We start from the raw sequence: 18,074 nt of genomic DNA on the forward strand, positions 1-18,074 counted from the left end.
TATTTTAAAGTTATTTAGATGTGTCGGTAGAAGGAATTTAATGATGGTCCAACATTGGAGTAGCCTTTTATAAAACCAATGAATAAGATGGATTGAAATGGTGCGATTCCTATAGATAAATTTCAAGAGGAAAAGTAGAGCTACATTAAAGAAGATATCAACTAGGCAAGGATGCAGCAGATAAGTATTAAGTTCAAAATGTTTGATGGAAACAAAAACTCTATTTGTACGAAAAAGGCATGTACTCTGTGCGCGAGAAATTAAAGGCCTCTGCTATCAAATCTTAGTCATACAAGTAAATAATATCTCCACTCCAGCTTCCGCCAAATGCAATTTCACTTGCCAATCAAGACACTTGAACACATCTAGGAGAAGTCTGCTCCACTCTACCATCTCAAGTCTCAACAAGGTCCATGCATTTCGTTGTTTCAACCAATAATCTTAAGCATAAGAAATGGTAAAAAGTCAATTTTGGCACACATTTTGTCTGATCCTTGTGAAATGGAGAAGCAACTCGTTACAATTGATCTAAAGCACCATTTGTAATCTCTTATGAACAAAAACTGACTTACCTTGAATTTTCTAGCTTTGTGCAAGCAGAGTCTCCAACGCGGCACCAATGTCCACAACGTTCCAATCTGTCCCCTGAAAATTAAAATAATGTTGAACACTGAACATAATTTGGAGAAGCATCTACTATCAATGGAATCCAAAATGAAATCTGTCTTGCATCTAAGAATCCTGTGTATACCAATCATGACAAGCCATTATGCCAATCAAATACTTCACTTTCCGCAAAGAGAAAGAACAATTTCCTTTACCAGAATCATACCATATAATGAAGTGTATAATAATATTTGAGGATTTAGAGAAGGACTATATTGCTGAAAGATAATACCTGTTAAACGTTTCAGTATTTTAACGAGAAAAAGGAGCTGAAAAGTAAAATTGATGAAATTATTCTTGGGCATACCTTATACTTCCGCTTAGCTTTTAAGTCTTGGCTGGCATAGAAGTAAGGTGTAGTTAGTAATGGACATATATTGTGTCTCTGTATCACAATAACCTCTAGCTTCATCTTATGAATAGCTTCAACTTAATGTTGAGAGATTATATAGTCTTTACCAAATGCTCATGAAACTGTCTACGGGGCAGAAGATTCTATTCTTCAACAAAACAAATGTGGTGGTTCCTTTGTCGTACATAACCAATCCTGTTAAACAGTAAAATTGTGTCATGAGAAAAAAAGGAGTGCAAAGAAAAAATTGTTACAGCATTCTAACTGCAAGTTTACCTAATGTAATTGCCGCAGATGGATTTTGACTTGAAATACCACAGCAACGTTCTAGCATGACCTTTAAACTAATAACCAATGAGAAAAAGCACACATAAATATTCATGATTAAACCATATCTTAAAGGTAATAATAGATATTCATAAATTTGTTTCAAGTGGAACACTATAAAGGAGAGTAACTCGTGGAAAATAATAATTAAAAATGCGACTCAGAAACTAAAAGAGAAACAGAAACTTACGCAAGTCCTGAATTATGCTTCCACCTACTTCAATTTTGGGAATATGGGAAATGTTGGACCATTGGGAGTTTGAGCCACTCCAATTTGTGCAACTTTCTTCTAACTTTGGGCAGCCTTTAATTTCCAAGTTCCGTAATTTGGTGAGGCGTCGCATGGCATCTCTAGATGGCAGATGCTCTAGTTTCTTGCATTTCTGTAGAAATAACTCTTGCAAAGAAACAAGGTTACCGAGCCCATCCAATATAGCTTCTAACAATGGACAATCATTTAAGCACAGATAACATAATTTGGGCATGGCATCTGAGAAGTCCAGATGTTGTAGCCGTTTGCACCCCATTAGCATTAATCTTTCAAGAGAAGTAAGGTTGCCAAATCTATGAGGAAGAGCCTCGATTCCAAATCCATATATTTTGATCTCTATAAGGTCAGAGAGTTGCATAAGCTGATAGGGAAGAGAATCCCAGTGCAAGTGTCCCCACACCTCCAATGTATGAAGAGACTGAATGCCATCAAATATCAATTGGAATGCCTCAAAATCCACCATTTCTGAGAAAGGACCTATTTCCAAATTCTGTAACCCAATGAGACGAAGGCCACCTGCGGGTACACTAATCAATTTGGGACATTTTGATATATTCAAATATGAAAGTGAAGGTTTTTCCCCGACATGTAAAGGGAAGGAAACTAAGTTGTTACAGTTGAAGACCTTCAAAGATTCCAAAGACCGACAATGCTCTAGCATCCCACTTGGTAAACTGGTCAATCCATCACAAGAGATTAACTGAAGACTTTGGAGGGAAGTCAAATAATTCTCTCCAGTGGGAACTGGAAAGGAACTGAAATTGGTGCAGAGGTTAATCCTTAAGCTCTTAAGAAAATGGAGATTATACAAGCTCTGTGGCAATTCATGAAACTCTCTGCAGTCTGCGACCGATAGGTGTTGAAGAGAAGCGTTGTTACGTAGCATCTCATCTGGAAAACAAGTGAGCTCTTTCACATCATACACACTAAGAATTACAAGAGATGTCAAGTTGCTGCACCAGTTCAACAATGGCATTTCACTGTCAACTTCGACAATCTCTAATTCACGTAGGATTTCAAATTGATTCGGAGTACTTTTTAACAATGGACAGTTAAAAATCCTCAACTTCTCAAGCCCAGGAAACATTCTTGCCCCACTTGTTGTTGGTATCAATTCCACTCCCTTCCACTCAATAAGGCTACGCATATTCTCCAATAGAAGTTCTTTCAATGACGGGAACACTTGGAATTTGCTGCACGATCCATTATCATTAACCTCAACACCATAAAATGTAGGTCCAATGAATTCCAATTCAGGGAGTCCTATCAGCTTAAGATGCCGAAGGAACTTCAGTTGGCCAAGCGATGGAATTTCTTTGCACCTTTTGCGACCACTTAATGTCAACTTGACCAAATTTGGTAGCGACTCTTCACTGAACCATGAAGGAAATCTAGTGCCCAAATAGTCCTCCACCAGTAAGGTTTTCAAGTTAGGATGCGGTTGAAGACCATCCAACACATGCTCATCAATGGTTTCACAGCCTTCTGGTCCATCACGGAACCACACATATGACAGCTTGTAAATATTCGATTTCTCTTGTAAATATGTTGTTCGAGCTTCTTCTCTACTACGGACCAATTGGAGATGATTGATCCTCAATTCACCTCTAAGGTTCTTCAAACGACCTAATTCTTCTATTCGACGACCTTTCTCTAAACCCACATTGAAATACTGTAGGGTCTGAAGACAACTCAATTGTCCCATGTTAAGTGGCATCTGACTCTGAGACCGAGAATGGCAATATATGTGTCTCAAACTTATCATATTTCCCATCTCATATGGAAGTGGATAGCAACGATCAACTCTAAATGTTTGCAAATTATAGAGCTCGCAAATGGAGTTGGGCAAGGCTATGATCTTAGTGTTCGAGAGATCAAGATATCTCAAGTGTATTAGCTTCCCGATTTTTGCTGACAACTCCTTGATTCCTGAACTGGACAAATTTAAAACTCTCAAGAACTTAAAGCTCAACAACATATCTTCCGATATATTGATTCTCCAAAACAGTGTGCACAAACGTCCTGGCTCATTTATATTAACTATTTGATCACTTGGTGAGTCCCATCCAAAGTATCGCACTTGAGAAAGATCTTCTGGACCATCGCCCTTCGGATCATATAGTTTAGATTTTAAGATATCTCCAGCCAAATCATGCACAAGATCGTGCATCTTATAGTGTGTTATATTGTTGTGCTCATCTAACTTAACATCTTGCAGCAAGGAATTTCGCAACAGGAGTTGAAAGAACTTGTTCCCAATGTCTTCCATTACGGTGGTCTCTTGACATGGATGAAGAAAGCCTTCGGCCATCCAGAGTTGGATTAGTTGGTCCTTGTCAAACTCAAAATCTTTTGGAAACATTGCAAAGTAAGCAAAGCATTTTTTCAGATATGGAGATGGTAGATAATCATAGCTGAGTTTTAGGATTTTCTTAACGCTATTTTCTTCGTTATCATCTTCACCTGTAACAAGGGGGTTTCCATCAAGAATTGCCTGCCATCCATGTTTGTCCTTGTTGCGTAAGAGGCCTCCCAACACACTTGCAGCCAACGGTAGACCTTGACACATTTCCACAATCATGTTCTTCATGCACACTATCTCTGGAATTTCCCCATCAACAAACGCTCTTTGTTTGAAAATGGACCAACAATGATCTTCTGCTAATTTTTCCAACCTATGAGGACCTACTGTTGCTATTGTGGACGCCACCTGTTCCATACGAGTAGTCACGAGAATGAAGTTTCCTCGGGATGTATTTATTCCTCGCAAGGTGTCAACAAACTCTACCCACAATGTAGAGTCAACACGCCACAAATCATCCAGGACAAGCAAATACTTTCTTCCTGCCAGTTCTTCTTGTAGCGTCTTGACTATTATGTCTCTGCTTTGGACCTCAGTTTTCCTCTTTGTTAAGGATTCGAGGATTAGTTGAAGAAAGCTCTTCATTTCTGACATTTCAGGTAGACACAACCAAACTCTCTTTTCAAAGTATTTCTCGATCTGTTCATCGTTGAAAATACTCTTAGCCATAGTTGTTTTCCCTAAACCCCCCATACCCACTATGGGAATGGTGCACAGAACAACATCATCTCTGATGTTCAACATCTTCCTCTTTATTTCTGCAACATCATTGTCTCTACCAACAACATCCAAAGCAACTACTACGGAATCTGTTTCACGAATTGGTAGTATTTGCCAAGGAGGAACCATGAATGATTGGAGACCGAGGTATTTGGATAACTTATTGATATCCCTCAACTCTTCATTGATGGTGTTGATTTTTCGAGACATTTTGCTCTTAAAGTTGTATGAGAAATGAAACCACTGACCTTTTTCATTGGGTTCTTTTGGATCTTCACTTGTCTTTTGATAGATTCATACCTGAATTCGTCGAACACATTTTCAGCATTTTTAGCAGCTTTCTCAAACCTCTTGAGCCATAGTTTCACAGCCAGATCATCAACTTGTCGTCTTTCTGCATCATGAATGAAAGCTTGGATCAAGGATACATTTTGTGTAAGCATTTCCAGATCTTTCTTGCAGTCGCTTGAGCTACTGAGTTCCTCAATAGTGAGAGAAAGCAGCTTCTGAAGCAAAACTTGAACAGTGGCACCAATTACAGGGTCGGACATTGTTGTGAAAGTTCTTGCACAAAGTCTTCTTCTCAAATAAGTCTTCTTTTGCTTTGCAGACCACTAAAAGAAAAACAATAATGCATACACAATAATTTGAATAAAGGATCACTTTTGGTAGGCCATTGTTGCAGATGTCTTGTTTTGCTAGTTGTTTGAGGAGCCGCCACTAAAAGAAAAGGAATAATTCAAACAGTGAATCCAATGGCATAAATATCTCTCCAACACAAACATGGAATCCAATGGCTTTTGTATAACTCTTTCAAACTAAAAAGTAATCACATGTTTCGACTTTGAATACAAGTGATATTTTTTAAGGCAGCAAAGTCACTCAACGTATGAAAATAACCTACCATAGTCATTTCAAACTTTTTTGGGACAATAAAGTCACTAACTATTATTCCAAAGACCAGATTTTTTGCCTTTTGTTTTCATCATTATCTTGTGGGTATAAGAATTTGCAGGATTAATGAGTTCTTGGGTACATGACTTGGACATTACTGCTTAACAATTTGTCTAAAAACCTATCAACTTTTCCTTCGACTTCATGTGGGGATTTACATACAACCACTCACTCCATTTCAATTCGTTTGTCGTATAATGATTTGACACAGAGTTTAAGAAAGTAAAGAAGACTTTTGGATCATATGGTCCTGCATTAAAGGTATGTATCTCTAATCAATTTTACTTATTTTTTGTCATTTATCTTTTGTGTAGGTTCTACTGTTTGCCATTTTCTAAATTACAGAATTGTTGATTATACTGTTTTCTGTCAATCTAGTGATACTTTCTGCAAGTACACAGATGTCTTTTACAACCCTGAAATCCCTGAGGGCCGGTTAGCGCATGATTTGAAGCTCGGTTGATTATACACTCACCCTTCTCTACTAAAAGGCATTTGTACTGGGTTCTAACTCGTGACATATGTGTAAATCACACATCACACAGCTCCTACCTCTGAACCAAAGGCCTGCAAGTATCTGAAAGTTTTCTATTTTCATAGTAATTAACTAGGTATATAAGTGCTCAGGAAATTAAAAAACCCGAAGAAGATTCGAGAGTGCTGAGCTCAGGTAGTGCTTGTTGCTGCATAGAATGAGCTCTTAGTTAAAGTTGATTTTTATTTGCATCTAGGAGAAAATATCAAATGAAGAGTACAACATTTGAGGATTAAGTGATACACATTTTTTGTAAGAAACGATACTTTTGAATAATTTGGGATATGCTAAAATGGATTAACTATACAAGAGGTAAGTGAGCAATAAAAACAATGCAGACCAAAGATCAGTTTAGCGGATTAACAATTTAGAAGAAGCTTACATGGAAAGCTTGGTCCGATAAGCAGAGTAGAGAAACGTTCAACCTAATGAACGGATGCCCCTCAAACTGGTCCTTTGCAACGGATACTGCTCTGATCGCATCCCTGTTAGTAGTACAACATTCTCATGAGAAGTTGTTCTTGAGCACACAATTTGCCTTTTGTGCCGCAGAAACCTCCTACCTGAATCCATGGAAACAATCTAAATGTAGCATCATCAGTGAGAATTATTTGATACCTTTCATTGGCTTCACCATAACACCTAAATAGATATGACAAATGCTGAAATTCTTCTTGTTTCGTACACGTTGGGAACGAAGAGGGTCAGACATTAACCATCATCATCATATACATATATGTTAAGTAGCATCTGAGACCAAGAATAGAAATATATGTGCCTCAAATTTATACAATTCTATCTTTGAATTTAGAATCAAAATAGTTCTTTGTCTTTTAACATGAAGCACTAACAGTCCTCCATGTTTCAAGAATTGGTACACTTTTAATACTTCCTCAAACAACTATCTATATTTTAACAGACATACAAGCCATCACGTGAGAAAATTTTCCCCTCAAATCTCAGTCTTTGTTTCCCCTGTCCCTCCACTTCCATATCTAACCAAACTTCTTATTTGTCTCTTATTCAAATCAAACCCAATAATCAAAACTCTATTTAAAATTTCACTTAAAACATAATCGATTATCGAAATTAATTATTTTGTTAAGACCCAATAATGGCAGAGAATCAACTCTTACTTGTGGTGAGAATTTTTTTTTTGTTGCTTCATCATTATATTTATCTTTGAGAACTTGTGTGTTTTTTACATATGGAACAAAAGCTTGGTTCATTGTTGGAAGATCAACAAAAAGAACTCGAAAATCGAATTCATAAACTATTGAAACCCATATTGAGAAAACGAAACCAAAATCAGTTTGTTATTTCGATTTAAACCAAACTGTCTCCATCTCTGAACTTGGTGCACTACTTACGTGAAGACAAACCAATATTGTGTGGCCTGAGACTCTCTTTAGTTCGTCATAAGTTAGATGAGGACATGTTAAAGTTGTACAAGAAAAAATGTAATAAGGAGAATTAGGAGAAAGAGGAATGAATCTTTATTGGAAAATCACAACCAACCCAACAAAGTGGAGTTATATTTTAAAGATCAGTTTTTCTTTTGGTAAAAAAAATAAAATAGACACCTTGTTCTTTTCAAATTTAAACTATATTTTGCTATTGTGTTTTTCAGTTTGTTGTTTTTTCTTGTGTAGTTTTTGGTGCAAATCTACTGCTGTTTTTGGTCCAATTTTAGTGTGTTTTTAGCGCAAATCAGGTGCTGCAGTTTTTGTGCTTTTCTGGCGCCGTTTTGGTGCTTTCTACTGCTGTTTTTGTGGAGTTTCACTGCTTTAATGCTGTTCTGGTGCGTTGTGGAGATTCAAGGGACCTGGCTTTAAAAAAAAAAAATGATTTTCGAACTCAATGACCCTAACGATCTTTCCAAAGCAATAGCGAATTTTAATGAACTCATAACATGTTACTCCAACATTAACCCAAACAAAACATTTGAACTCCCAGTATAGCCAAATTGTTTGTTTGGTATTCCTTTATCCTTTTTCCAAACCTTGAGCCCTCCAAAAAATCAAAGATTAACTGTTTGACAGAGGAAAAAATGAGATGTATATGATCTGCAAAATAATCCACCACTTGAAATATATGTCACTCATGCTGGACTGTCACACGAATCTGACCATGGAAACATTAAATTTGAATACCAATATACTAAATTAGTCAAAAATAGAACTTGTATCGTAACAAACCAACTGAAGAATAATTTATACGAGACTGAAAAATCAAAACTTGAGGCCAAAAACAAATCTAGTTAAGACAGTGATCTCTGGAGTTTTATTAGTAACCAGACCAGATTAGACTACCTTGATCAATTTGTCCAGCTCAAAATTACTTTAACATAATCCAGAATATCAACTAAATATATGAGCACCAAGTATATGCACCTTCAAGTAGTACCCACCAAATATAACTTTGCCGATCAAAGAATATTCAAATTCAATCCCATAGATGCAGAATAAACAAGGTATAAAGATGAAAAATAGTTCATACGGTGCACAAATCTTAGAAAATAAATAGTTCTCAGACTGTTCACAAATAATGAGTGCAAAATACACAAAAAATACAGACCAAATTGCACAGCTCTTTAAGCTATTATTAAGTAGAAAAAAATGAATTCCTACTTCTACAAACAGAACATAACACCAAAAGTGGCAGCTGTGGTGTCATGAATAACAATACGAAATAGATCTTTGACTTTAGGCTTTAGCTGTCTTGGTCTTCAGAAGCCTCACATACAGTGCGGTAAGAATGGAGTTAACTTCACTCAGCTCTAGACTGCCCAGCTCGGGAAGACAAGATAATGCCAACAATAAGCCCATAAAGAGCCAAGGCTTCAGCGAAAATGAGAATGAGGATCATTCCAACAAAAAGCTTGGGTTGTTGTGCATTAGCCCTAGAAAATGATTGTTGTTAGGTACACAAATAGGAATCATTTATAAAGCTACAATCAGCTTGACAACAGAAAGACAAATACGACATCCCAACCAAAGTGAATAGAATGGATCAATCCTAAGCTGACTATGTAATAACTAATCTGCAACAGTCATTATATTGAGTGTTTGGTCGTTACATGACATGCATAGTTTTGGCAAAGTCATATAGACTAGACAATAAAAGGTTAAGAATTTAAACAGTTTTACTGGGTGATTTCCAGAAGTCATTGTATGATTTTTTTCTAATATGTAGTAGATGTTACATAAGTTGGGAACAATAACTAAGCATGAAGAGTTGACGAGTGGCTAAAAGATATGGAGGGAACGTATCATAGGGCAGAGTAATGAATGAAAGGCGTCCATTCTGTTAAACATACACCCACTATATTTCAACTATATTGACTGCAGAACATGCATCTTCATCTGGAACAGTTTGCTCTGCAAGTCAACACCTTAGACCACAAAAATTGCAGGATTCGAAGAAAACCATAGAGCCCTAACTAACCACTGGGTTTGAAATGCAAGAATATTGTTTTCTTTTTTTATTCACTTCCCACGTTCTTTGGAGAAATGCTTATACAAGACTTCAGGTATCTCTTTAATTTTATGTTACATAATTTCTTTTTTAAGGAGTACAACAACAAGCCCCATATAGTCCCAAAAGCGGGGTTTCCTTTTCAGGAATGTCACAAAATAATCAACCAACAGCTAATGTTAACAGCTATTCTCCGACTGATGGAGGATGAGACTAGCTTATCATCTTTGTTGTTTAACTTAATCAGGAAATTAAATTTAGACAGACTGGAAAAGGTCAATGAATTTTGACAGCAGCTTGAAACAGCAAGAAAAAAGAAAAGAAATAACGGACACGCATTGTCGCTAAAATTTATTTTCTAGAGGGAAAAGCAAGATAAAATAATCATAAATAACACTCCTACAAGTCCTGGCAATCATAGAAAATGAAGATGTTATTTTTTGACAACTTTGAGATTCTAAAAAGTAGAAGTTGTCACATGTTACCTTTTAAGTAATATATATTCAAAAGGGAAGAAAAATTGAGGAATGGTGATTTTACATATAAAACATACACCAGCAATTTGGAATAGCCGGAAAGATTGTAAGACATTTTTCAAGAAAGGAAGAATGTTATTGACCTAAGCCAAACAAGAAAAGGCATTCTTTGAATAGTCAAGACATGCAGCAATAGTAGTTCTGTCCGACTTGGCAGCGATCCCTAAGTTTTCCAAAGCAACAATAAAGAAAAACAAATGCAAGCCCCTCAAGAGTGCATGAGATTTCAGTCATCAAAAAAAAGAGTGCATGCTTGCACAATAGACCTTTTGGCAAGTTAAAGAAATTTAAGATGTATGACAGGCTCAACTTATGGACAAACATTTCATTTGAAAACACGAACTTTCAATACCAATATAACATTCGATATGTTGCTTTATCACCTTCTGGTCATGGTAATGTTGAACTTTCAAAACCAATATAACTTTGTTCTACACTTAAAAACCAAAAAATAACCTTTGGAAGACAATTGTTCCCCCTATCAAAGGATAATGGTTAACTCAATATTTAATTACTAAGCAATAACAAACAACTCCATATGTTCTAATTCATGTGGCACTATTTCCTTAATAGATCATTCCAAAAAAAAAAAAATGGCGCCTTTCAGTATTTTTTTTTTTTTATGACAAGGGAAACACGCAACCGCTACCCTTTGGATGCGCACAGGGTAAAACCCCGCTCCTATGCGATAGCTCGCAAATCACATAGGAGAGGTAACCCGCACTAGGCAAGTCCGGTGCGACGAACTCGACCCAGAAGCAAACCCCTTGCTTTCGCTGGCAAGGGGTTTCGCACTTGAGACCTCCAACATGGAAGTCCCAAGTCCAAACCATTGGGCCACCCCGAAGGGTGCGCCTTTCAGTATTTGGAAACAATTTATTTTTAAATTTCTCATATGATCCTTAATGGCATGATATAACCACAAAATGGTCATGGCAGGTTTAAACCAAAAGTCTTTGTCTTTCTTGAACTTCATGATGATTCACACTCTACCATATAAATTGGAACGGAGGAAGTAAAATAAGTAATTTGGAATAGGAGTAAGTATATATTGCACATGTTTTACTTATTCTTAAAGATCTAAGGTGCTAGAATATTTAAATTTTTCTCATTCCTACTTTTTAAAGACTGGTGAAAAGATTACAGCTCGTCTACTTTTTCCGTAGTTATAGTTTTTTATGACTCGGATATTTGTTGTTTCAACTACGAAAATCTGGGACAACGGGTCCTCCCCACCATCCTTCTCCACCTAAAAACAAGATTTGGTTCAGTAGTTAGGTTTTGAACTCGTGATATATGCCTATGACAAAACCATGGGGAAACTTTCTGATAATTATATTACTCCCTCCGTTTCAATTTGTTAGGCCTACTTTCCTTTTTAGTCCGTTTAAAAAAGACTCTTTCTCTTTTTAGCAACTCTTTAATTTCAACTTTCCACATGTGCATTTTGGTACATTTGACATACCTTAATTTAATACCACAAGATTCAAAAGTTCTTGTTCATTTTTTTAAACTTCGTGTCAAGTCCAAATAGGAAAACCAATTGAAACGGAGGGAGTATATTTTTTATGATTGTAGTGTCTATGTCAACTTGCACACACCTTGATTATTCCATTGGGTGCCTGATACCTCTTACCAACACAAGTACCAGATAAGTTGGATCACCAAAGCTTAGATACATGGAAGGAAATCACCTTGTGTTTTTTGCTTCCATTGGGATTTGTACTTGAGAGTTCATGATTCTTCTCACTTCATTGACTACTAGATGACACCCTTGGGTGCGATAATTATATTATTACTACATATTTTGTATTTACTTGCTCATTGAAATTTAAAAAAAAAAACAAATTGTTTCCATGCTAATTGGAGTTGGTAGTATACTCAGTTACTCAAGTGGTAAGTACCCTCCACCTTCAACCCTAAGGTTATGGATTCGAGTCACCAATGGAGCAAACAATATACTCCTCACTATCAATCATCATTTAGACATCTCTTAATCCATGATTTAAAATTTTAGGTTTTCAAGCACATAAAAGATAAGATAATGTTATCTTCCTTGTTCAGAATTATCGTCTGATATAGATTATCAGCACAGTGTGATCCAATTTAGTTGTTGCGATATAAGGGGATCTGAAATTAAGATGGTGAACTGAAAAATAAAATTGAACCTTAACTAAAATTACCAAGCAACTATGTTCTCTATTTGAATTTTTTAATTTTATGAACTTCCAAAAGTTCTCTGCAGATGATAGGCTGCAATTTTCACAAATCGTAACATTGTGAAAACACATATCAAGGCATCTTTATCGAGATGCAACATACTACATTCTATTAGATCCACTCTCATTGGAACTCTAGTTCGACTGCTAAAAAAGTTCTTTTTTTTTTTGTAAAAAATGTTTGACATCTAAAAGTTTATCCTCTCCATGATACCAAAAGATGAACAGTACAAAGATCATCTATCAATTGGTTCTAACAGCATAACACTAAAAAACCAATGTCTTGGAGTTCTTCGTATATGATCTTTCACATTCTAACTATTCAATTCAGAGTCAACAGGCACTAACATGCAAAGAAATAAAAGGGAAAGGAACCAAGAAAAAATCAAGGAATCAATACCTAACACCAGCATCTCCAACAATACCAATAGCCATTCCAGCAGAAAGACCAGCAAGACCACAAGCAAGTCCAGATGAGAGATGAGCATAGCCATCAAATAGGTAATACGACTTTGTTTTGGGGTTAATCCCAGTACTGATGATCACAGCAATAATCAAGCCATAAATACCTAACACACCAGCCATAACCACTGGCACAATGGATTTCATCACCAACTCCGGCCTCATCACTCCCATTGATGCCACTCCAACACCACTCTTTGCTGTTCCATAAGCTGCCCCCATACCTATGAATTATTCAATACAAAATCAGATTTGTGATCAGTTGCAAATAAGCATAAGATGAGCTCGGGTGATTCACATAAGATGTGTTCATATCTCCAGCAAAGACAGATCGCATATTTAAAGCTCATAGATGCAAAATCTAATTGTCTTAGATAGTCATAACTCATAACAGGTACAGTTTAAATAAAATGATATAATTTTCAATACTGTTCAGCTCCATTTATAATTCAAGGCAACAAATTGAATTACTAGTTATAAAAAAGTAACACTAGCAAATTAGCATAACGAATAAATATGATCAGAGGCCGATCGGAGATGTCAAGCTGGTAAATGCAAAGAACCAGCAGCAGCGCTAACATTCTACAAACAATTTCAAGTAAATATAGTTGACTAGAAGACGAAATTCAAACATCTGCTGCCATAGACTCTGCAGATCTAAGATAGAACTTACATGAGAAGACGAGGGCAGCGGCGGCGCCAAGGAAGCCGAAGAAGGGAGCAGTTTCATCTCCGGCAAAGTTCGACATTTTCGTTACGATTTGGATCTGAGAATTTCGAGTTTTGGAGTTGAATAGATCTTTTTCTCCTCCCTCACGCAGTGTCGATTGGTGTTGAAGCAAATGAAATAATTGATAACTCAGTCATAATGGGTTTGGGCTTTCGAGGCTATTTTGGGCCGATTGCACAAGTCCGGATCTTAAGTGGGGACAACATTTAAGTTTTAACCAAGATCTAGTGTTTAGCCATTCTTTAATATAACCAAGAAAAAAGGGACAAAAAATACTCTTACCTAAAATATGAAGACATCCCATTAGTGGGGTATTAGAGTTTCAAAAATTTATGAGTAAAACTTTATGTATAATATATTAGAGTTCAAAAATTTTAAAGGTGACACTTCAATATTATGAAGTTTCAATTTAGTATTTTCAAAAAAAAAAAATTATCGCAGTTTTATAATAACAAAACATGTTTAAACTTTATAATAGAATAATGAAGTTTCAAATTTTACAAGTTAAAACTTCAGGACATTGTTCTGGAGTTTAAAAGAGGCATACCATTATCATATTATTTTACTCCTGGACCATGGTACCTCTTTTGGACTCTAGAACATAATCATTAAGTTTTAACTTTTAAAATTGTCGTTGATTTTGAAAGAGGTAGCATGGTTAAACTATTTCTTTTCCAATACTATACGGATTTATTTCACTCTTGATATATATTTTAATACTTATATATTTTTTTTTGTTTCACATATGATACTTGTTTTAAAATTTTATCATTATTTCATTAATGGTGTCTATTTCAAACTTCATAAATCGATTCTAGAGTTTCAAACTCCAACATATTGTGTTGAGATTCTACTTTCATGTTTTTCTTAACCTACTCTATTAATCAACGTGAAAAGTAATATCACGAAAGAAGAAAAAGAAGTTCATAAATTTTGATGTTGTAAAATGAGAGGAAATCCCTCTATTTATAGACAACAAAGGATAGTGTGAATGAATGTTTATTGCGTCTTATTAGAAATGTCACAATTTTTTGGAAAAGTTACAATCATTCGAAAAGGTCACAACATTTCATAAAAGTCACATTTTTTTATAAAAGTCACAATTTTTCATTAAATTTAATACTCTTCATAAAATCACAACTTTTCATTAAATTCACAATTCTTCTTAAAAGTCACAACTTTTTATGAAAGTCACAACTCTTCATATTACATTCACACCTTTTAAATCCAACATCAACTTTGTATGACATTAGTATTATTTAGGGAGTTACATTTTTTCTTTGGTGGCAATTATTTAATACGTATATTTTTTTAAATACTTTAAATAAAATTTAATTTTGAAAAGTTAAAATATTGATATATGAATTGAAAATGAAATACCTTCAATAATAGAGTTGTTAGTCGTTCGATTCCCACCTTTATTTCACCAATGCAAAAGAAAGAATCAATATCTTCAACTTAGCGTTTTTCTCTGTGATACTTCAAAGTTATATTTTCTATTTGTTATTTCGCCTATAATAGATTAGGATATCTTGAATAGTCATCTTATTTTACAATTATGTGGTTCGTGTATCATTTTAAACAATTACGAATAAGTATACGTATATATTATAGTATTGACAATCCTGTATTAATTGAGCCGTCTTAGCTCAGTGGTAGAGCGCGTGGCTTTTAACCACGTGGTCGTGGGTTCGATCCCCACAGACGGCGAATTTTTTTCTGTACTTTCTAACTGAGCAGCAAATCAATTTAGACAATATTCACATGAGCTTTGCAAGTTAAATCCAGTCCAATTTTCATTTTCTTTAAATGATATTATAGTTAAATCTGGCTTTGTTGTTGTATTTCACAATGTTAAGCTCTTGTTTAATTTAATGTCATTCACATTCCAATTGTTTAAACATGGGCTATGCAGAAGGGTGTTAGAGTTGTGTGACACGTTGTTGTCTCCTTATATGATCGTAGAACCTACTAATTTCACATGCTAATCAAGTTGGACACAAATTCCAGTTTTGTTTACAGTCTTCCTATGCTAATCCTTCTCATAGATTAACAGATTCCATCTGATTCTTTTATGAATACTTTTCTTATTTTGATTTTCAGTTACATAAACTGAGAGGGCACCACCCAAACTAAATTCATTTTGCTATTGCATCACATTATTCAAAGGCAGTGCATTTTTAAGAAAAATATAGAACAAGTTCAAAACAATAAAAGAGTTTGATGACTTACAGTTTGGGACAGTATCTTAGATTGATCATAGAATATGGTTTTACTCCACTCCGTTTTTATTTAGTTGTCACCATTTTAGGTTTCACATTCCTTAAGAAATTAGGTAAAGTTATCATTGTACTTTTATTTAGTGTTCTATTGAAGTCAAAATTTTTAATAAATGAACATGAATTAAATTTATTTTGATTAATTAATTTGACCAATGAACATTAATCAATTACTTTGTTTTTTATGTTGGTTAAATGCATATTTTCAAGGTTAATAACTCTCAATAGTAAAATAGAAAGAATAATGTCATTTATGCATTAATTTTGTGAAATGACAAGTATTAAGGAATATCTATTTTTAGTAGGACAACATATAAATAGAAACGGAGGGAGTAGTAAATTTGGGACACTCGCATAGCCTTATTGAGTTGGGGACTAAATTTGGGAAGTTTTTGCATGGACTTCATGGGTGGTCTTTAATTTTTATCCATGTTGTTCATTTAATGAAATATTTGTGGGCCAAAATATTTTTAACTATGACATAATTTCGCAACACATAAGTTTAGAGAACTTTCGCTTTGTCTGGTAAAAGTTTTGTAGGAATAAGTTATATTGATCTCTAATTAAGGCATAACTTTGTTATGATATTGAAATTTATGCCTCCATCGATTTAAGTTTTGTAAAAACATAACTCGTGGGTTATGAGTTTGTTAAGGCATAATTATATTTTGTAAAACATAACTTATGGGTTATGAACTTCTTAAGACATAACATTTTGAAATTAAACTTTTGCCTCTATCGACATAAATTATGTAGAAATTAAACTCTGTTATCAGATATAACTTGTGTTTTTTCGATGTCAAAGATATTTTCGACTCTCTTTTTTATCACTTAAAGTACTAAAGAATAAAAATTTAAGACCTCTAAATTGACGGAAAAAAAATTAAGGACCACTCCAAAAAAAATGTGTTGATGACCTTTGGTTTAAATGAAGGGAAAATTGTATAAAATAACAAACAATTAATTCAAATTAAATGTATAACCACAGTTTCAATGTTTTATTCTAATATGTAGCAAACACTTGTCATTCACCTCTCTCCTCAGGAATCTCGCTTGCCACTCTCCCTGATCTCCCTCGCCTCTCTCACTTTTATACAAACACAACTATATAAATTGCATTTGTGTTTGTATAAAGCGAGAGAAAACTATATATACAAATACAAATACATATACTTTCGTTCTATACACTTATAATTATACAAATACAGATCTTCTCCTATCAGTTCTCTTTTGCCTTTCTCTCTTTGTCGCTTTATACAAACATAAATTATACAAATTACAATATATAATTTGTGTTGTATAAGAGAGATTTGATATACAAATATTTTATTTCGATTCAATTGTATACAAATTCAAATTTTATGCAGATATACAAACACAATCATTGATACATATACATAGTAGTTACATATATACAATTATCTACACATACAATCGCTGTGCTTTTATACAAATGAAATGTCTGCCTGCGATTTATACAAATCTGATACTCCATAGCAAATATAAAATTTGTTATGAAGAGCAATTATGCAAACTATAGCTATAACATACAAATATGATTTTTATGTTTGCTAAACCTAAGATCACTCTTAAATGAACAAGCATTTGGCAAAATGGCCAAATTTGAATTTTGAGTTTCAAACTTTTTGATTGTCTGCCCAAATGGCCTTTTTTCGGTCATCACTAACTTTTTGTCCATGTTTTAATATATAATTTTTTTTACAAATATAGCTTAAGCACTATGGAAATAATGAAAAAATATAAATATAATTTACATAAATCTCATAGTGTTAAAAGCTAATTACAATATTTCTCTACTATTTTCCAAATTATAAGAATTTATTAAAATTTATAAATTCCAGATACATCACTAGACTTCCGGATACATCACTAAGTTTCTGGATACATCAATAGACATTCAGTAACACAGGGGAGGGATGTATCCGAGAGGGAGATAGAGATGTATCAACGAGAGGGGAGTGATGTATCTGAGAGGAGATTTTTGAAAATTTTAAAATAGTAGAGAATTTTAAAGATTATAATAAAATAAAATATATATTTAGGTAATTTTTCTTTTAAAAAAGAAGAACTTTCACATATAGCCACTCAAAATAGTCTAATTACTCTCCATAATTATAGTTTGATAATTACAATTCTTAGCTACATGTTATAGGGAGGAGAGAG

General features: G+C 34.4%; 2 protein-coding genes and 1 non-coding gene across 3 annotated transcripts; 1 reads left to right on the forward strand and 2 right to left on the reverse strand.

Moving 5' to 3' along the window:
• Positions 1-394: 394 nt before the first annotated feature.
• LOC125864074 (putative disease resistance protein RGA4) lies at positions 395-5,249 on the reverse strand. Its single transcript, XM_049544016.1, has 4 exons — positions 5,016-5,249; positions 1,536-4,941; positions 573-645; positions 395-440 (listed from the first exon to the last, which is right to left on the reverse strand). Exons 1-4 carry the CDS (start codon positions 5,247-5,249, stop codon positions 395-397), a joined length of 3,759 nt encoding a protein of 1,252 aa, XP_049399973.1.
• Positions 5,250-8,687: 3,438 nt separating this feature from the next.
• LOC125864517 (V-type proton ATPase 16 kDa proteolipid subunit) lies at positions 8,688-13,751 on the reverse strand. The gene is made up of 3 exons (XM_049544539.1): positions 13,555-13,751; positions 12,820-13,105; positions 8,688-9,089 (listed from the first exon to the last, which is right to left on the reverse strand). Exons 1-3 carry the CDS (start codon positions 13,628-13,630, stop codon positions 8,957-8,959), a joined length of 495 nt encoding a protein of 164 aa, XP_049400496.1. The 5' UTR covers positions 13,631-13,751; the 3' UTR covers positions 8,688-8,956.
• A 1,498-nt stretch (positions 13,752-15,249) lies between these two features.
• On the forward strand, positions 15,250-15,321 carry TRNAK-UUU (transfer RNA lysine (anticodon UUU)). Its single transcript has one exon. It is a non-coding gene; the product is annotated as a tRNA-Lys (tRNA).
• Positions 15,322-18,074: the final 2,753 nt, after the last annotated feature.

This window comes from Solanum stenotomum, chromosome 5 (assembly GCF_019186545.1).
Source record: "Solanum stenotomum isolate F172 chromosome 5, ASM1918654v1, whole genome shotgun sequence".
Lineage (NCBI taxonomy): Eukaryota > Viridiplantae > Streptophyta > Magnoliopsida > Solanales > Solanaceae > Solanum > Solanum stenotomum.